This window comes from Neolamprologus multifasciatus, chromosome 12 (assembly GCF_963576455.1).
Source record: "Neolamprologus multifasciatus chromosome 12, fNeoMul1.2, whole genome shotgun sequence".
Taxonomy (NCBI): Eukaryota; Metazoa; Chordata; class Actinopteri; order Cichliformes; family Cichlidae; genus Neolamprologus; species Neolamprologus multifasciatus.
This window is the reverse complement of record NC_140450.1, coordinates 1247050-1264517: the sequence shown is the minus strand read 5'-3', so window position 1 is coordinate 1264517 and position 17468 is coordinate 1247050. Positions and strand designations below refer to the sequence as shown.

General features: G+C 40.1%; 1 protein-coding gene across 1 annotated transcript in view; it reads left to right on the top strand.

The window, feature by feature from the left end:
- The first annotated feature begins 3799 nt into the window (after positions 1-3799).
- Positions 3800-17468, top strand: part of LOC146506104 (uncharacterized) — a 28850-nt gene continuing 15181 nt past the window's right edge. Inside the window, exons 1-6 of the mRNA XM_085180818.1 lie at positions 3800-4020; positions 4204-4842; positions 4920-4979; positions 12172-13407; positions 13505-15063; positions 17142-17454. Of these exons, the coding sequence (XP_085036944.1) occupies positions 3909-4020; positions 4204-4842; positions 4920-4979; positions 12172-13407; positions 13505-15063; positions 17142-17454 (3919 nt within the window). The 5' untranslated portion in view covers positions 3800-3908. The remainder of the gene's footprint in view (positions 4021-4203; positions 4843-4919; positions 4980-12171; positions 13408-13504; positions 15064-17141; positions 17455-17468) is intronic.

Below are 17468 nucleotides of genomic sequence, written 5' to 3'. Positions count from 1 at the left end.
TGTGTGTTTATTTCAGTTGTTTCCCTCCACGGCTAAATAAAGCACGAAATCGGTTTCAGTAATGTACTGATGAACACAACAATGGACATAAGGAGCTTCTTTCAAAGAAAAAACTCTGGTAGATGTTATTTTATATATTATGCTTTGTATATTGTTCAGTATATTTCTATGCAAAACAAGAGGAACTTCAATACACAGCAGTATATTCACAGCTGAAACCAGGTGTTTACACTTGAGGGAGAAAACATAAAAACTTTTTTTTTTACTGTACAACATCAATTTAGAGTAAACTTGTTTTGTTTTGGATAAATAAATATTGAAATATCTTTTGAATTAGTTAAATGTCAGAATAAAGAGAGACAGAGCTTCTATTTTTATCACTTTCATCAAATTTAGGAGTACATATACACTAAGTTTATTGTTAATTAATAAGAAAACTCCAGACGATTCCATTCTGAGCTGAAGAAGCTTCTGATTGGTTAATAGAGTCCATGTGAGTTTCTTTAAAATGGGAAAATCAAGAGATGTCAACCAAAACAGCAGGAAAAGAACTGTGGAGCTCCATAAGTGTGGCTCAATTTTATATACAATTTGGTGCCATTTACAATTAAGAAATACAGACAGTTTCTCTCTTTACTCTTAAAGTTAACAAATATGTTTTTTATATTTAGCAATCTAAAAAAATAAACATTTAGTCTGATTTGATGTTACAATTAAAAAAAAGTGTTTTTATCTGAAGAGTAAATATCTGGTTTCAACTGTATATTTGATGATGTTGCTGTTTGGCTTGATTGTCAGCAAAAAAAGAGAGAGAAAGAGGAACAGAGAGGGAGAGAGAGAGGAACAGAGAGGGAGAGAGAGAGGAACAGAGGGAGAACAGAGATGGAACAAGAGCAGGTGAGACACACATGTTAGTCAAATGGTTGTTTGCCAAAACTAATCAGAACATGTATCTCGTACCTAGTGTTTCTTTTTAGATACCATTTGTTATTTTTCAAACTCTATATTTATTAAGTTATGCAGGCTTGTTTGCACAACAAGGCTAAATTGTCATGGTCCTGGGTTGTTGACCCAGCGTTTTGTGTTTCATTTTGGTTTCATCTTGTGTTTGGTGTTTATTCTGAATTTGTATTAGTTCTTTGGGTTTGGTTGTCGTGTTTATTATCCCTACCTGTGTCTTCCCCCTGTGCTCCGTTCGGGTCTCTGTGTTTGGTGTTGTAAAACAGTCTGTGTGTTTTACTTTGTAGGTCTGCTTCTCGTTATGTCCATTGGTGTCAGCTGTGTCCACCCCTGTGTGTCATCTCCTTATTACCTTGTGTGTATTTATAGTGTAGCTTCCATCTCTGTACATCTCCCACCGTTCTTATGTTTTCAGGTTTGTTTGTTAGTTTTTCCCAGTTTAGGTTTATGTTCAGTTCTGCCCTCTCCTTTGTTATTTTCACTGTAAATAAATCCCCACTCGCATCTCCACTGCCATCTGCATCTTGGGTCCTCATTCATTCCACCACACGACTGCGTCCCCAGCCGTGACATAAATAGTTATACAAACTTTTCTGAATCTAAATAGTGGACTTTGGTAGAATTAAAAAAAATGAGTGTAGTGCAAGTTTATAATGATTTTCAGTGTTTTGATTCTGGTTCTGTTTTGGTTAAATCCTCAGTAGTCCTGATTTTGAACTGTTGTAGTCCTGTTTTAATTCCAGATCAGTTCTGGGTCTGGTTGAATTGGGGTTTAGTCCTCGTGTCTTGATGCAGCCCGACTTTGTTCTGCCTCGCTGCTTAATTAAAAAACTAGTTTAAGGTGTCCTGCATATATGATATATATTTTTACCTATATGAAGTCATTCTTTTTTGAATAAAACTCAAAACACAGCCTAATAAATCTTTCAGTCACTTCTAACTAATAATAACCTGTACAGTTCTAACAACACTCAGTTGCTACTACTGGACATGAGCCAGTCAGACCAGAATATCTGAAACATGTTCAAACAGCTCCTTTAGATTATTAAGTGCAGATGTTTTTGTAGGTCTGAATAAAACAGTTCCAAGCAGAAACTCCATCTCACTGAGCGGTCATAGTCACACTAGAGGTCAAAGGTTAGTGGAGTGTTCACGTCTTCATAAAGGTCACGTATTAAGATATTCCAGGCTGTTCGTGCTATTTATCTTTAACACAATCTAATTCCATGCTTTTTTAACCTTTCAGCCACAAACTCTTATTGCTTTTAAGTTTTAAACTCTACTTGCCTTTTCTGCAAACAAATCATGTTTGTTTATTAAGCCTCCATCTTAATGGTTGAAGTGTGGTTTCTGTTACGTAACTGAACATGTAAAACCATTGCAATCACAATAACAGAACTACCAAGATAGCCACTGTTGAACCCCTCTGACATAAACTGAACTTTTACAGAGAAGAATCACAATATTTAACTAATCTCTAATTATGTAGTTACAGTTGATCCAAGACAGTAAGAACAGTAACAGACTGAACTAAATTAATACAATAAATTACAGTTAGTTATAAAATATAATAAATAATGATAATATATACAAATAGTTCACTTGGAGGAGAATTTTGAATTCAGTTCTGGATTTGCCTGAAAGATCTTACGTAATATAAATAACAAAGGAGCTGACAAGGAACAAAACATGAACTTAAAATGTTTTAAAGCTTGCTTAATCATCCAGGTACCAAAACGTGTACTGTAAACCTTTGCATATGGATAAGTATTTAAGGTTTGACCCTCATCATCCCCTTGAGCACAAACTGGGAGTCATCAGAACAATACAACGTAGTCTTCTTTTCCCCGGATTTGAAGGATGGGTCGGGTGTATCCTTCGTGGCCCAACCTATCCCACAATTGAGAGCGCAGCCCGGCCAATTCCAGGTTCCAATAATGGCGCCAGCTACTTAGTAATATTTCTTATATTTTATAACTAACTGTAATTTATTTTATTAATTTAGTCTAGTGACCCAGAAAGTAATATATATAACTTTTAAGATATTTTCAGGAATTCAGATATTTTCAGAAAGTACCTGTGTAAACATTAAATATCTGCTTGGTTTATCAAGACATCACATATTTGCAAAAGTGCTCCGACGTTTTCAGAGACATCTGTTACCCACCAGCTCGATAGCTAGCCGGGTGGTCAAGGCTCACAAGAGCCGGTGAGAACAGCAAACTCCCGGTACATTGTTTTCAGTTTTGTCTGAGCGCGGAGTCAAGGAGGCCATTTACATGAAAAGGGAAAGACCATCTCTGAATCAAGGAGGGGGCCTAAGGGTCCATCTTACAATGCTGTGATTGCAGCCATTCTGCATTTGACCATTGGCCAATGGTCTTTAATCAGTGGTTGTTGATCAATGATCATGACAAATTGTTCCTTCAGTGGTGCTGCTTTCAGGTATTGTGCAAATGTACTCTTTATAAGGTTGGGGAAACCTGCTGAGACTAGACCATGACATTTAACTTGTCAATAATATCATTGATAATCTTGTCATTGTTAGTAAAATGTAGAGGATAATTACTCTGGTGGTTTCTAATTTAATCTAATATATTAATATAATCTAATAATTTCTAATTTAATATACACCATGTACCTTTAATATTATTGTAGTATCTTCTAATAGTTTACTGCAGTATTGCTTTTAAATAATTCTCATAATGGTTAAATTATTTTTCATTTTATTTTCTTACTTCTATTTTTATCTTTTTCGTTTTAATATCTTAGAAAGTTTCTATACAATGTATTTTACTTTTTACAGGACTTTTAAAATCCTTTTCAAATTCACAACTTTCCACTAAAGTGTTTGTTTGGACAATTTTTGTCGTACAGTAATCTTAAGAAATGTATCATGTGCTTTATTAACATTGTTGTTTTATGTTTATAATCCTGTTCCAAAAATCATGTCAGTCCATCAATTGTATGTTCTCTTCTCTCTACCTTTCTGTCTCTTTACATCACAGAAGATCTGCGTCCCCAGACAGGAAGCAGCTTTGGAAGTCCTACCACAAAACAGTGAGTCACACTGAACTGTGTCAGCCTGAACTTAAAATATATGTAAATTTACAATAGTATGTTTGTGCACTCTGTTAGAACTAAAACCTCTGGATTTAAACTTCACTGAAACAAAGGGAATCACTCTTCAGTATGCTGCATGTCTGTGTTTAGCTGCCTTTTCTACATCTGTGTTTCCCGCAGTGTCTGAGCTGAGGGTTGTTCTGCTGGGGAGCGGCTGGACTGAGAAAAATGAAGTGGGAAATCTGTTACTGGGAAATGATGTGTTCAGCAATAAACCTAAAGGGTGTATGAGAATTAGTGCTAGACCGGAGGGCAAAAAAATTGCTGTCATCAACACCCCCTACCTGCCTCCTCTCAACACCTCCCAACAAGAGCTGACAAAGTTTATAAAAGACTGTGCAAATTTCTCTGCTCCTGGACCTCATGTGTTCCTGCTGCTTGTACAGCCTGAAACCTTTACAGAAGAGCACAAACAGAGACTCTGCAGAGTCCTTCAAGGTTACAGTGATCGATCATTTGATCATTCACTGATACTGATCTCAGCACCCAGAGAGGAGAGCTCAGGTTCTTCGGAAGATTTCATGAAAAGTTCTGCATTAAATGAAATGATCAAAAAATGTAACTGCAGATACTTGAAGAGGATCAACGTTGAACTTCCAGAGCTGTTAACACATTTGCGTGAAATTACAAAGGACAACAATGGAGAGCATGTCAGCTATGAAGCTTTTGAGGACACAACACAAAATCTACCAGAAGATCAACAAAACCCAAAACAAAAGGAGACAAAAACTCCTGTCACTGATGCTTCTAAAGCTGCAGGTAAGAGGAGAAATAAATTCTGTTAAGAATATTGTACACACAAAAATAATTTGCACAGTAATATTATATTTTCACAGGGCTGCAAAACTCACTCACTGCTCAACTCCCACCCTCTGAGAAAAACCTTTTGTCAAAAAGTAAGTATGATTATTGCCAGATTATTCTCTGGTAGAAGTATTTCTACTGACTTTCTCCAAATTAACTGAAATATGTTGAAAACTATTTTAACTTAAATTCACTTAAAGCTTTTCATCTGGATTTCCAGTAATAATAATAACTTTAGTTTGTATAGAACTTTTAAAAAAGAGTTACAAAGTGCTTCACAGTTTAAATAAAAGCTGCACATGTAAAAAACATACACACACATGAACAGACACATTACATGATACAAACATACATGAAGAGGGAAAAGGTTAAGGAAATGCTAACCTATAAAAATGAATTTTTAGCAGTCGCTTAAAAGACATTACCTAATCAGCCGACCTAATTGCCTGAGAAAGGCTGTATTGTAGCGGCAGCCTTTGGTCCTTTTTTGCCGCTTCTGCAGGACGTAACGTTTCTGACTCGTGCTTTTCTTGAATCGCTTGTGTGCCTTTCGGTAGCAAAAATGAGGTGAAGGTAAAAAAGGCAAAAACTTTTATTCTCCATACAAACCGAAAAATACAAAACAAATGCCTCTGGTGGGAGCTCCATTTACATTCCTTTTATGCTACAATGAAAACAACAATAAACGGCGACAGTCAGAAAACTGTTGCTCCACTTGCCTAATCTTCATCCCCCCCACATGCGAGCAAAATACACACCCCCTTTACGACATCTACCAACATTTTACAACAACACAAAAGACTAACAAAGCAGGATCAATTTATGGAGCACAGCATATTACATTATAACATAAAACAATGAAGATTATAACTAGAAACTCAAAGATCATAACAAATACTTAAATACAGCCTGACGTAATTGAGCAAAACATTGGCCTGAACTGTCTAAGCTCCAGCAGGCTGTTCCACAGTTTGATTGCTGCAAACTCAAAAGCACGCTGACCTCTGGTTTTAAAATCAGAGCTAGGGACAGTAAGAAGACCTTTAGAGATATAAACAAGGGACTGTCCAGGTAGAGCTTTATATGTTGATATCAGAATTTGAAAGTGGATTCTGAATTTCACTGGAAGACAGTAAAGGGATGTAAGGATAGGTGTAATCACCGGTGAGCTTTTGTTAGCAGCCTTGCTGCTGCATTCTTAACTAATTTAGAAGGACTGACAGATGCACATGAAAAGTGAATTGCAATAATCAAAGTGTGTAATAAAAGTTTTAAGAAGGTTTACTGATAGTAACAGTTTGATTTTCTGTTGTTTTTCAGGTGAAGGAAACGAGTGTGTAACCTTTGAAATATGAGTTTGAAAATTCAAGTGCAGATCAAAAATGATAGCAGAGGATTTTATGTTATTGGTGTGGGACGTGGTGTGCTGACCAGTGTTGGGCAAGTTACTTTGAAAAAGAAATTAATTATAGTTGCTAATTACTTCATAAAAAAAGTAACTGAGCGAGTAACTGGGTTGGGTGTAACTTTAAAAAATATCTAACCCTCTGGGGTCTAGGGTTTAATTGGCTGTTTTTGACTACTTTTGATTTTACCTCTACATTTCACCTTTAAAAACTGTTTATCTTGCCTTGTTTGATATCATTCTTTTCAGCACTTCCTCACATGAATTTACAGCTATTTTTTCATTTTGACATACTGTATTAATACAATCAGACAAAAAACATAAAATCACAGTAGAAAAAAAGTTATATTTTTTAATGTAACAACCACAAACATGTTTAATGAATAATTTTCATAACTTGAAAAGAAAATATAAATTGTACATTTTAAAAACCTACACACAAGTTTTGCAAACAACAAAGTTATATGCAGCTATTTACCTAAAAATGTAGCCAAGGCATTTTTTTTATAACCATTTCCAACTATTCACAGAACAATCAGGTGTTCTGCATCAAATAAGACGTCACAAAAATTATTTGTTTTTTTTTTTTTTGTTTTTGTTTTTTTTTTTTGCCTGTCCCGTTTGGCTCTTTTGCCATCAGAATTATTGTCTAAAGGCGAAGAAAGATGCCCACCTTTTATTCTTTATTTTATTTTCACTTGCTGAATACGGGACAGACTTGACTGGGAGAAAGAAAAGGGAGAAAGAAAGAGGGAAAGAAAAACAGTTGAGAAGAGGGACGGGGGAGAAGGGCAAAAAACAAAAAACAGAATAAGCAAAAAAAAAAAAAAAAGAAAAAAAATACATGTATCGATCACCTGGATCACCTGTTGAGAAAGAAAAAAGAAAACAAGCAGAAGAAAACGAGAGTAATACAATAAACAACATCACAATGATATATGGGAATATGACAGTAAATACTAAATATTAAACATTATTGTGCAGCACGTAAGATCGACAGCACAGTGTGCATTGAGGTAGGAGCCAAAAAGGGTGTAGTTTGTGTGTGTGATCACCCGTGTGTACACCTGTGAGCATGGACGCGCTTGTTTTCTTAAAAGGTTCCCTCATGTAATGATCTGCTAGAGGGTGTGGGGGGGGCCACTGCCCCGTCCTCCAGGGCATGAAGCAGGTATGGAGGAGATCAAAACTCCAGACATCCAGAGGCCCCCAGAACACAAGAGACCAAGGAAGACCAACAGAGGGGCAGCCGTGCCACTGTCCCAGAAAGAGCTGAGGAGAGTCCCAGATGAGGGGTCACCCAGCAGCCACGGAGCAGAAACCAGGGGGGGTTGCAGCGACGTGCCCGTGAGCTCCGCCGGCAGCCAGCTGTGCCTGAGTGACCGAGCCCCAGGCCGAGAGGCCGGGGGCACCCCACCTCCGAAGTGGCCCAAGCGAGCCCCAGGCTCCAGGCCCCGATAAGCAGCCGCCAAGGAGTGAGCCGGTGTGCACCCGGACGCCCACCCCCGGACACAAAGAACCACCAACGCACCGATGTCTGAGGGAGTCCGCCCCCGGCAGGGGAAGTGGTGGGGGGAGATAGGCCTCCAAACCTTGGAGGGCCTGAGCTGTCCTCAGAGAGGTGGCGTCTGATACCCAACCTGACATATGGACACAGACATACAGGCACACACAGATACAAACATCCATTCCCACCCTCATGCTCTCATATGCACTTACTCCACACTTAACCAACGTGGAGACAGACATAAAGAGACGCTGTACACACAATCACACTCCCCAAGCGTACTCTACAAACCGGGTCTAGGTACCCCTGCCCCTGGAGGGGGGAACTGCACCCAGACCCAGGTTGTGTTACCCTTTTTCCCTGCGGTGGGGAGAAGCAGACCGCCCCGACTCCGCAGCAGCAGGGAGGCCCCACATTCCGGACCCCAGTCGGACGGCCAGCTCCTCCTCCTAGCCCCCCTGCTCCAGCAGACCGCAGAGAACGAGGGTGAGAGAAGACTCCTAACCTCCCTCCACCCGCTCATTGTAGTGTTGATGTATGTGTGTTCTAAGGTGCATTTAAAACCCAGGAGGGCATGGAGCTACCTGCCAGAGAGCAGCAGGTAAGCGCATAGTCCCTCCTGCTAGCCCTCAATGTCTACGTGTATTTAAAATTGAGAGGTGGGCAACGACGCCAGGGGTGAGGTGTACACCCTGATGGTAATTGAGATTCCGTGTAGTGTGCCCACCCCCAAGATCCTATATGTATGTGTAATGAGAGTGTGAGTAATGTGAATGTCTAAGTTGCGGGATAAAATTGAGGCAGAGGCAGCCAGAAGGGGACAGAGGGGGGGGTTACCTCCTCTGCACCCTGGTGACACACCCCTACTCCAAGGCCCTGCATGTGTGGGTGGTTGTGGTGGAGCGGGAAGAGGGAGGCAGCTGGAGATGGGGAGGGAAGGAAGGGAGGAGCAAGTGACCCCTCCCTGGGGCCAGCTCCCCCGCTGACCCCAGTAGGCACCCCCATACTCCGCGACCCGTCAGGGAAGGGGGGCCCAGGCCCATCCGAACCGGGGCCCAGTGCAGCGGCGCCGCCCGGCCCCACAGAGCCCGGGGCAGTCCACCCAACCCCACCACAGAGAAAACTGCACCCACCCCATCATCCACTCATCTTCCAGACTACATAAGACAATAGACGCCCAGGCTGAGATCTTCCTCCACCTCTCCTGTATCTCCCCCTCTTGCAGAGAGAGTTCCTGAGAGAGGAAAGCTCCTGCAAGATGTGACAACCCCCCCCCCCCCCCCCCCCCACCAGTTGAAGAGCCCCCCAGGTGGCTCGGCGCACCGGCGGCACCCCGCGCCAGTGGTGGGCCCCCATATACCCACCGGCCCACAACCCCGGCAACACACCAACCAGGACCCAGGCCCCCGAGGCCCGGCCAGGGCCCCAGGCCAGAGCCGGAGCGCCCCCAGAACCTCACGCCCGTCCCGGACCCACCCATACAAAAATTATTTGTACCAAAAAATAGTTTCTGTCCACTATAAGATAAAGGAGAACATCAAAAGCCTTACCTGCAGGTCTGACAGCAGGAGGTGTATAACAGCTTTTACACTGCAGTCTGCCTTTGGTGGCTTTTTGGCAAAACTGTGATATTCAGCACTCGCCTCATTGTTCTGACACACAAAACACAACTATTGACTACATTACACACTAACTACACACTTCATACATGCTGAACGTCACAAATCTCTCACATCTCAAATCTTGCTCTCTCTCTCTCAACGCGGTCACTACTTAAACTTCCCTCACTTCCTAAACAACCAAACACCATGTTGCCGTATCATTTTTTGATTGGTCAACATGGTACATTTTTCCACTAATAGGAAACGGGTGGTTTTGGTTTTGGTTTTTTGGGGTCGTAAGCAGAGAGTGCTTGCTAGCGCTGTCCTCAGTAAACGTGAGGATAATATTCGGGGGGAAAAAAATTCCGTAATCTTTTTTTTAGCATGACTCTGGTTTTACATGGCCTATCAACACAATTTAAAAAATGGTATATAGCATCTTGTTGCTATGTCATTTTAAATTTGTCCTGTGATTGGTTTACCATGAGTACTTTATTCTTCCTCAGCCAATCAGTAGCACTTGTGTGATTGTTCCACGGCATTGTAACAATAGAAATAGTAATTAGATTAGATTACTCGTTACTGAAAAAAGTAATGCCGTTAGTAATGCTGTCACCTAATAACGCCGTTATTGCCATCACTGGTACTGACTAACTTATTTCTAACTTCTAACTTTCTTTCTTAAACTGTCTTGACTGAACACTAAAACCTCAGTTTTATTGGAATTGAGATCGAGGTTGTTGGGTTTGAAAGAAAAATATGACTGTGTCTCATCTGCATAGCAGTGGTAGGAGATTCCATTAAAACTATTAAGTAGATGGCACAGGGGTAACAAAGAAATCAGAGTTGGTGCAAGGATTGAGCCCTGGGGCACTCCACATATGAGCAAGTGAGGACATAGATTAATTAATATTAATTCTGAATAATAATAATAATAATAATAATAATTAATACTAATTCTGAAGTATCTATATGATATGTATGAGCTGAGAGCAGTACCAGTGATGCCAACCCAGTTTTGTAGTCTGTTAATAAGAGGAGCATGGTCACTAGCATCAAATGCTATAAATAAGTCGAGCAGAACTAAAGTGGAATATCCACCTTTATCTGAGTGCATAAGAATATCATTGGTAATTTTCAATAAAGCTGTTTCAATGCTCTTGTTCTGTCTGTAACCGGATTGGTCTCCCATGGCAAATTGGTCCTGGATGAGGGACCAGATAAAGAGCGATTCAGAAAACCCCTGGAGAAGACCATCGAGGGAACAGTTCACCTCACACACTAACACTAACCTGAGTTAGTGTGTGAGGTTGAGAGGTACCAGCTAGATATAGTCGAGCTCACCTCAACACACACCTTGGGCTCTGGAACCAGCCTCCTGGAGAGGGACTGGACTCTGTCTGAGTCTGGAATTGCCCCTGGTGAGAGGCGGCGGGCTGGGTATCCTGGTATCCCCCCGGCTTGCTGCCTGTATGTTGGGGTTTCTCCCAGTGGACGACAGGGTTTGTTCCCTGCGCCTCCGGGTCAGGGAACGGGTCCTGACTGTCGTCTGTGCTTATGCGCCGACAGTGTTAGAGAGTAACAGAATACATGTACGGGCGTTACGTATTTAAAATACAAAATATGAGTAACTGTATTCCGTTATAGTTACCGTTTAAAAAGGTGGTATTTAGAATACAGTTACTTTGTTGAAATAAATGGATTACACGGCGGTACTTCCCTGTTTCATATGTTCAGCTATGTCCTCTCTATTTTTGGTAATTCCACACCAGTGGAAACCCAAACAAAACACGCATTAAGATGCTATAATGCTTGTGTCTCAATCTCGTGTCTCACAATGGCGTAAATCAATATTTGTAAAAATGATTTAATATGAAGGCAGAGTGCTGCAGGCATCGCCTTAAAGCTTTCAGCCTGATGGGCAGTGTAGTCCGTGCTGCAGGGAGAATGGACTGCCATACTCGTTATGTGTCTGTGAGCGAGGGAGGGAGAAAAAGGAAAAGTACGAGCTGTCATCGAGCAGAAACGGGAGCTGGAAGCATGTAAATATAATAATAACCACTGCAGCCAAGAAGAGAGCCTGACGAGCCCAGCTGTAAGTAAGCTATTAAGACTCGACTGTACACCGTGTTCGTGTTTTCCTCTGAAACAATAAGTTCTGTTGGAGCAGCCTTTCAACGCCTCTCTCTGTCTCTGCTAGCAAAGTTGACCCAGACAACAAAGTAAAGCTAGTTTTCAGCTACGAGCCGACACAGAACCCACCGTATTAGCCAGAGGTCCCTTTACTACGGTTCGGAGCCACTGACCTGTTTTATATACGCGCGGAATAGTTTTCTATACGAGATCACTGCAAAAAGTGCAACCTTACCTAATGTCCACCTACTGTTACTCATTTATATTAAGATTATAACATCTAGCTGGTGTTGGTGTGGAGAGTAACCTTCAGTAATAAATCACAGCAATAGTACATTCATGTAGTTGTAAACAGCATGATAATATATTAAGTAATCCAAAGTATTCAGAATACGTTACTCTCATTGAGTAACGTAACGGAATACATTACAAAATACATTTTGGGGCATGTAATCTGTAATCTGTAATGGAATACATTTTAAAAGTAACCTTCCCAACACTGTGTGCCAAGTCGGGGTTCAGAGTACCCAGCACTCAAAATTATTTGAGTGCACAGAAGACTGATGAGATGAGATTTCCTTATATAAGTGAAGTTTGATTTGTGTTTCTGATATTATATTTTTTCTGCTGTTGCACAGCATCTGCATTCAGGATTGTGTTGTTGGGCAAAAGTGAGGACAAGAAGACAAAAATTGGCAACTTCATCATTGGGCACCAAGCATTTCACTGTCAAAAACTCATTCACTGTGTGGCCTCCTGTGGAGAATGGAGAGGAAAACCACTTACAGTAGTGAAAACTCCAGACTTGTTCAGTCTGTCTGAGGAGGACATGAGAAGAGAAGTGAAGAAGAGTGTGAGTCTCTGTCATCCTGGACCAAATGTTCTGCTGCTGTTGGTGAAACCATCAAAATTCAGTGAGGAGAACAGAAAAACCCTGAAGTTCATCCTGAGTTTGTTTGGAGAAGATTCCTTTAAACACTCGATGGTCATCATCACACATGATAATGAAATACATTCATCTGTGAATGAAGTCCTCAGAGAATGTGGAGGGAGGCACTACAACATGTTTGAAGATAACTATGGATCATTAATGGAGAAGATTCAGGAAATTACAAATCTGCTTAAACAAGAACAGATCAAAATAAACAACAGCAGTGAAGAATACCTCACCTTAAAAAAAGAACCCCATCACATGATAGAACCTCTCTGTTCACAATCCAGTGTGAACCTGGTTCTGTGTGGGAGGAGAGGAGCAGGGAAGACGTCAGCAGCCAAGGCCATTTTAGGTCAGACTGAGCTTCATTCAGCCTCCAACTCATCAGAGTGTGTTAAACATCAGGGAGAGGTGTGTGGACGTTGGGTTTCCCTGGTGGAGCTACCTGCCTTGTATGGAAAACCTCAGCAGGCAGTGATGGAGGAATCACTCAGGTGTATCTCCCTCTGTGATCCTGAGGGTGTCCATGCCTTCATCCTGGTCCTACCTGTGGCTCCCCTCACTGATGAAGACAAGGGAGAGTTAGAGACCATCCAGAACACATTCAGCTCTCGAGTCAATAACTTCACCATGATTCTGTTCACTGTGGACTCAGATCCTACAGATCCAGCTGTTGAAAATATATTAAGTAAAGACAAAGACATCCAGAAGCTTCTTCAGACCTTCGGACAAAGACATGTGGTTCTCAACATCAAAGACAAACAGAAGATTACAAAGATGTTTATGGTTGTGGACAAAATTAGTGATGCCACAAACAAACCACACTGTTATACAAAGACAACATTTCTACATGCACAGATGGAGAAAGTCTTACAACAAGAGAAAACCATACAGATGCAACATGATGAACTTGAGAAGCTCAAGAGGAACATGATGACTTGTAAGTACTTTAGATTTTAACATTTTTCTGTGTTCAGTGACCCAAAGAGTTTTAATCCAGTATACAAGTGTTAACTCCGATTGTTTTCATGTTTTAGGTGATGAAGTTGAAGGAAAAGACTCAGACTGTCTCAGGATTGTGCTGATTGGGAAGACTGGCTGTGGAAAGAGCTCTACAGGAAACACCATTTTAGGAAGAGATGAGTTTAAAGCTGAATCAAGTCAAATATCAATTACACAACAATGTCAGAAAGTACACGGTGAGGTGGACGGTCGTCCTGTTGTTGTGGTCGACACTCCTGGTCTGTTTGACACAAGTTTGTCACCTGAAGAAGTTCAAGAGGAGCTGGTGAAATGTATCAGTCTTTTGGCTCCAGGACCACATGTCTTCCTGGTGGTGATTCATATCGGCAGATTCACAGCAGAGGAGAAGGAGACACTGGAACTCATTAAGAAATTCTTTGGGAAGGATTCAGAAAAGTTCACCATTGTTCTTTTAACAGGAGGAGATGATCTGGAGCATCAGGGAGAGTCTATTGATGATTACATCAAGAAGAAATGTCACAGTTCCTTTAAGAAGCTGATCTCTGACTGTGGAGGAAGATACCATGTGTTCAATAACCGTGACAAACAAAACCACACACAAGTCAGTGATCTGATAGCAAAGATTGACACCATGATGAAGGACAATGGAAGACGCTGCTTCACCAACAAGATGCTGCAAGAATCTGAAGCTGCGATAAAGAAGGAGATGCAGAAGATTTTAAAGGAGAAGGAAGAAGAGATGCAGAAAGAAAAGGAAGAAATTGGAAGAAGATATAAAAAAGAAATGGAGGCCATGGAGAAAAGAATCGATGAAGAGAGAGAAAAGGAAAGAATACAGAGAGAAAAAGAACTCGAAAAAATGAGAAATAAAATTAGTGAAGAAGAAGAGAAGAGAAAGCAGGAACAGGAAATCAGGGAAAAGGAGAAAAGGGAAAAGGAAGCTGAAGCAGAAAGACGCCGACAAGAATTTGAAACAGAACTTAAAAAGCTGGACAAACAAATTCAGTCAGAAAAAGAGGCAAAAGAAAATGTGGACAGAAAACTGGAAGAAGCCAGAGAAGAGATGGGAAGAAAACAAGAGCAGTGGGAGAAAGAACAGAAGGAAGGGTGGGACAAACAACGACAAGAAGAAGACAAAAGACAAGAGGAAGAGAAAGAAAAAATGGAAAAGCTACAGGACGATTATAACAAAAAGCTGGAATGTGAAAAAATCAAAAAAGAAGAGGATCAAAGAAGAAGAGAAGCAGAAATAAAAGGATTGGAGGAAATTCATAAGAAAACTCTGGATGATCTAAAGAAGAAACATGAAGAGGAAGCCAGAAAGAAAGCTGAAGAGTTCAACCAAGCCCAGAAGAAACACATGGATGAACTAGAAAAACAGAGGGAAGAACATGAGAAGAAAATGTATGACTTAGTGAGACGTGTGACCAAAAAGACTGAAAACTTGAAAAAGATCAAGAATTTAATGCAAACACATGAAAAACAAATGAAGTATGTGAAAAATGAAGAGGAGATCGAAAACCTCCAGGATAAACATGAAGAACAACTACATAACTTAATGCAAGAAATCTTGAACGAAGAGATCAAGGACGCGTCAACCTGCAGCATTTTATAAAGAGAAATCTACTTTTACAGCTGTTCTTTACTGCTAGAGGAGAGAAACATCAAAAATGTGCAGACTTGTTGTTCTGCATGTTTTACACCTGCTTGTTCATCACGACCACAGAAAAATCTGCTGATTGGATATCATCTCAAATAGTTCAGTTCAGTTTTATTTATACAGCACCAAATCACCACAACAGCCGCCTCAAGGGGCAATAACCAATAATAATCATTTTGATTTACACGTTAACCTGCGCTATTTAAGTAAAATTACTCATTTAAATGATTTTCTTTGGTTTGGTAAAAATCACCATTTGACCAAAATGGTTTTTTTCTTTTTTAATATTAGATTGCTGTTAAAAGGAATCTTGATGTTATGTGTTATTTCATATATTGTTCTGTTGTGAATATTTGTGGTCTGATTATGATTGTTTTGTGTTTTTTTGCATAAATGTGTGATTGTTAATAAACACAAGATGAATAAATAAACAAGTGAAAGAAAACTTAATTATTATTTTTCTTTCACTTATGATGAATAAATCATGTTTTAAATTTTGTTAGAATTTAACCTATTCTCTCCAAATATCACAGCATTTATTCATTATTTAAACATATCTGCATATCATTTACCCCAGTCAGACAAAATGCCTTTAATGTTTTGATTTTTTTATTTGTTCTAATGAATATCTATGAATGTGATTTTTTACAATTTATAATTAATGACATAATTAATAATAATCTTACATAATTATTATTGTAAACAGTTTTTCTCTGTAATCAGCTCTGATCGTTGTTAAATGATGAAGTCAAACATCTTCATTCATCTCTGAATTTATGTGTTTTTAAATTACTGAACTTACCAAATTACATTTACTGCTCCACCTATGCTGACATATTTGATTTGTTTTTGTCTATAAGGAAAAATGTGTATAACCTGTATTATGGTAATTAGTAATTGTAATGTGCACAACAAAGTCCTGATAAAGAAACTGTTGCTAATAAAAACAAAGGTTGGAATTTTAAGCAAAGTTTTAACTTGTTTCTTGAGTCAAAATGTGGCAGGATCAGTCGATTTATGTTTTTGGTCCCTTTTCATTCTCAGCATCATTGCAGGTAAATACAGGATCCCTGAGCTGTCAAAAAACATTTGGTATTTTTCTTAATCTGATTTAAGTCTCAGCCACTCAAAAACTTTTTTTAAAGAGAACTTGCTGGTGAGTTTTGGATCATTGTCCTGCTGCATTACCCAAGTGCTCTTTAGCTGCAGAGCAGGAAGTGATGGTCGAAGCTCCTTCAGGTTTTTCTGGTGGAGACATTCAGCAGCAGCCCAGCCCATCACACTACCATCACCATGTCTGACTGTTGTTGTGATCTTTTTATGAACTGCTGTTAGTTTGATCCAGATGTAACGAGAATCAAAGTTCAGCTTTTGTCTCGTCAGCCCACAGAAAGTTTTCCCAGACGTCTCAGGGATCATCCAGATGTTTTTTGGCAAATGAGCAATGAAAGGAGACACAAGTCCTTTTAAAGACCAACACCTGAATGTGAGAGCTGGACTCAAAAATATGCCATTGGTTACTTTCTTACATACTTTTAATCAGCTTTAATTAAAAGTGGCTCTTGGTGGCGCTGTCACTTGGTGTTTGCTCGCTCTGTGGTAGAGTATCACTTCCTGTTCCTGCTTAAACACAGTGGTGTTTCTCAGTAGCTTATCTGCTTAGCAATTTAATTAAAAACTTTTAAATAGATTATTTTTTCATAGTATAATCTTCATGTGCTTCATCCGAAGCACACTCTCTGTGTACTCACTACCTAACTTATAGCCAAGGTATTCACTCACTGTCTCTGTACTGTTTCGCTAGCTTAGCTTAGCTCGTAGCCGACTCGTTAGCACCATGGCTACTTCACCTGTCCCTCCTGCACTTTCCTGCTCATTGTGTCAGATGTTAACTTACTCCTCGGCCTCCTTTAGCAGTAATGATATCTGTAACAAATGTAGCATATTTGCAGCTCTGGAGGCCAGGATTACTGAATTGGAGACACTGCTTCGCACCCTTCATTCACCCGTAGCTAGCCAGGCCCCTGTAGCTGCTTCTGTTCACTGTGGACTCAGATCCTACAGATCCAGCTGTTGTTAACTTTATAAAGCAAGACAAGAAAATCCAGGAGCTCTGTGAGAGCTGTGGAGGAAGATCTGTTGTTATCAACATCAAAGACAAACAGCAGATCCCACAGCTGTTAGATACTGTGGAAAAAATGAGACCGGGCAAGGACAAACCAGGTAGTTATACAACTGTAACATTTGCACGCGCTCAAATAGGAAAGATTGTTCAACAAAAGAGAAATATCACTCGGCAACAGGCTGAACTTGAAAAACTGAAAAACAAGAAACATGACACATGTAAGTACATTAAA